Source organism: Saprolegnia diclina (genome assembly GCF_000281045.1).
Source record: "Saprolegnia diclina VS20 unplaced genomic scaffold supercont1.150, whole genome shotgun sequence".
NCBI classification, from domain to species: domain Eukaryota; phylum Oomycota; class Saprolegniomycetes; order Saprolegniales; family Saprolegniaceae; genus Saprolegnia; species Saprolegnia diclina.
The window spans coordinates 37,909-39,802 of record NW_008246217.1 but is presented as its reverse complement, the minus strand read 5'-3'; the positions used below and the strand labels follow the sequence as shown (position 1 = coordinate 39,802).

General features: G+C 57.8%; 1 protein-coding gene across 1 annotated transcript; it reads left to right on the top strand.

Moving 5' to 3' along the window:
- Positions 1 to 1,094: 1,094 nt before the first annotated feature.
- On the top strand, positions 1,095 to 1,544 carry SDRG_16726 (hypothetical protein; the record flags this gene model as incomplete). Its single annotated transcript, XM_008622944.1, has 1 exon — positions 1,095 to 1,544. The coding sequence occupies one exon, from the start codon at positions 1,095 to 1,097 to the stop codon at positions 1,542 to 1,544; it is 450 nt and encodes a 149-aa protein (XP_008621166.1).
- Between the last annotated feature and the right edge of the window lie 350 nt (positions 1,545 to 1,894).

Below are 1,894 nucleotides of genomic sequence, written 5' to 3'. Positions count from 1 at the left end.
GAGGAGGAGGCGGCGCGACTGGAAAAGCAACGCCTTAGCCAAGCTACTACGCGCGCCACCGAGACGCCCGAAGAAAAGGTCGTGCGGCTTGAAAAAGCACGCAAGGTCAAAGCGAACTCCCGCACGGCAGTTGATTGCGAGCTCGAATTGCTTGCCGACCGGATCCTTGCCGAAGCAGCTATCGACGCAACCACTGTTGACAAGATCGCAGCGTCGCAAAACTTTACCAAGCACCCAAAACTAGCGATCGCAGCCTTCCACCTCTGCTCGGGCAACCCCGACGCTCATGTGTGCAACGACGAGTCACTCAACGGCCCCGGTGGTCACGCAGTTTGCGAACGCATTTTGCGAGCTGTTGGGGATGCAGTCGGTCAGGCAGACGCTGCACGCTGTCGGGAGAGTGCGCCAGCGAGATGCCGGATCCGGGCGCATCGCTGCATGTGCCTCGTGGAACGAGGCACTCTACGAATGCGCAGATCACATTGTTGACGCGGGGCCTGTCGAACACCTACCCACAGTGTTTCGCCTCGATGACTTCCAAGTTGCTCGGCTGCCGCGCGACAGCAAGCTCGTCTCCGAAGTTGTGTCGGTGCTCCGCGTTGATGGTGTGCACTATCATCTGAACCCAAGCCTTGTCCCAGACAAAAGCAACGTCGTGCTGTGCTCGACATGCGCCAAGGACCCGACTGCAGGGTCTCACAACGTTGCGCCCTTCAGTATCGCCAAGGGCCACGACTACGGGCGGTGCGAGACGTTGCCAAAAATCAGCGACGCTACCTTGCGGGCTATCACAGCTGCACGTGCGCATCATATTAAATATTAACCTTCTTGTGCGCCCACACCACGCAACCGCTCACTGCATTTGCTTTTTTGCGGATGGGCCGATCCAAGTCGCCAAGATTTTGCCTGAAGTCACGGACGGGCGACGAGTCCATGTGACGTACGTCGGACCACACGAGAAGTGCGACGAGACGCTCGAGTCCATCCGTGAGCACCACGAGATCGTTGCAGACACCGCTTTTCGATTTCTTCACGTCTGGAAAGGCGTGGGCCATCCGGGCTACGTTGACGTCACTATCGACGACAGCACAGAAATGCGCGATCGCATGGCCGCCGAAACCGACGCGATCGAGCGCGAGGTCATCATCAACGACGACCAAGACGTCATTGCACTCAAGGAGTATCTTGACGACAATGTCGACGCCGTTGACGACGACACAACCGACCGGATCGCATCGGTTCCGAGTCTCGAATACTCGGCTATCCTCGCCCAAGTGTCTGCCGTCAACAAGACAGTCAATGCGTACCTTGATGCATTCTGCGACATTGTGTGCCCAGACGACACCAACGACAACGACGAGGTGTGCGATGGGCCGGATGTCGCCGACGACGTCGACGAAATCATCAACGCGCTTGAGGCTGTCGTTGGGCTAGTGACCGAGCGCGCGTCTGATGACGACCAATACGGGCACGTCAATACAAGCGACGATCAAGTCGATGTCCTCCGGTCGCCGCACATTGGTAGCACGGACGTTGATAACTAAGCTCCAGGCAGCACTAGCGACCCGAAAAGGACCCGTGGAACCGCACGTAACGGGCAACGTTGCGTTATCCTAGTGCGTGCGAAAAAAACTGGTAAATCCAACATGCAACTTCGTGGAACCCAATCCCGAACGCCGCCGAGCGTTGATTGGCTTGAGCCTTCGCGGCGAGGAACTCTTTGTTAGCCGCCGGAGTCGCATCCTTTGGGCACTCGGTTCCAATACTGCATAGCCGGACGCGTCTTGCATAGAGGACACAACAGCCTGCTGCAGCGTCGCGGCAAAACTTGTGAATCAGTTTATTCGGCGGTATTCAGTGGGATGCTCGCGCTCGCCCCGCTCGGTTGATGACG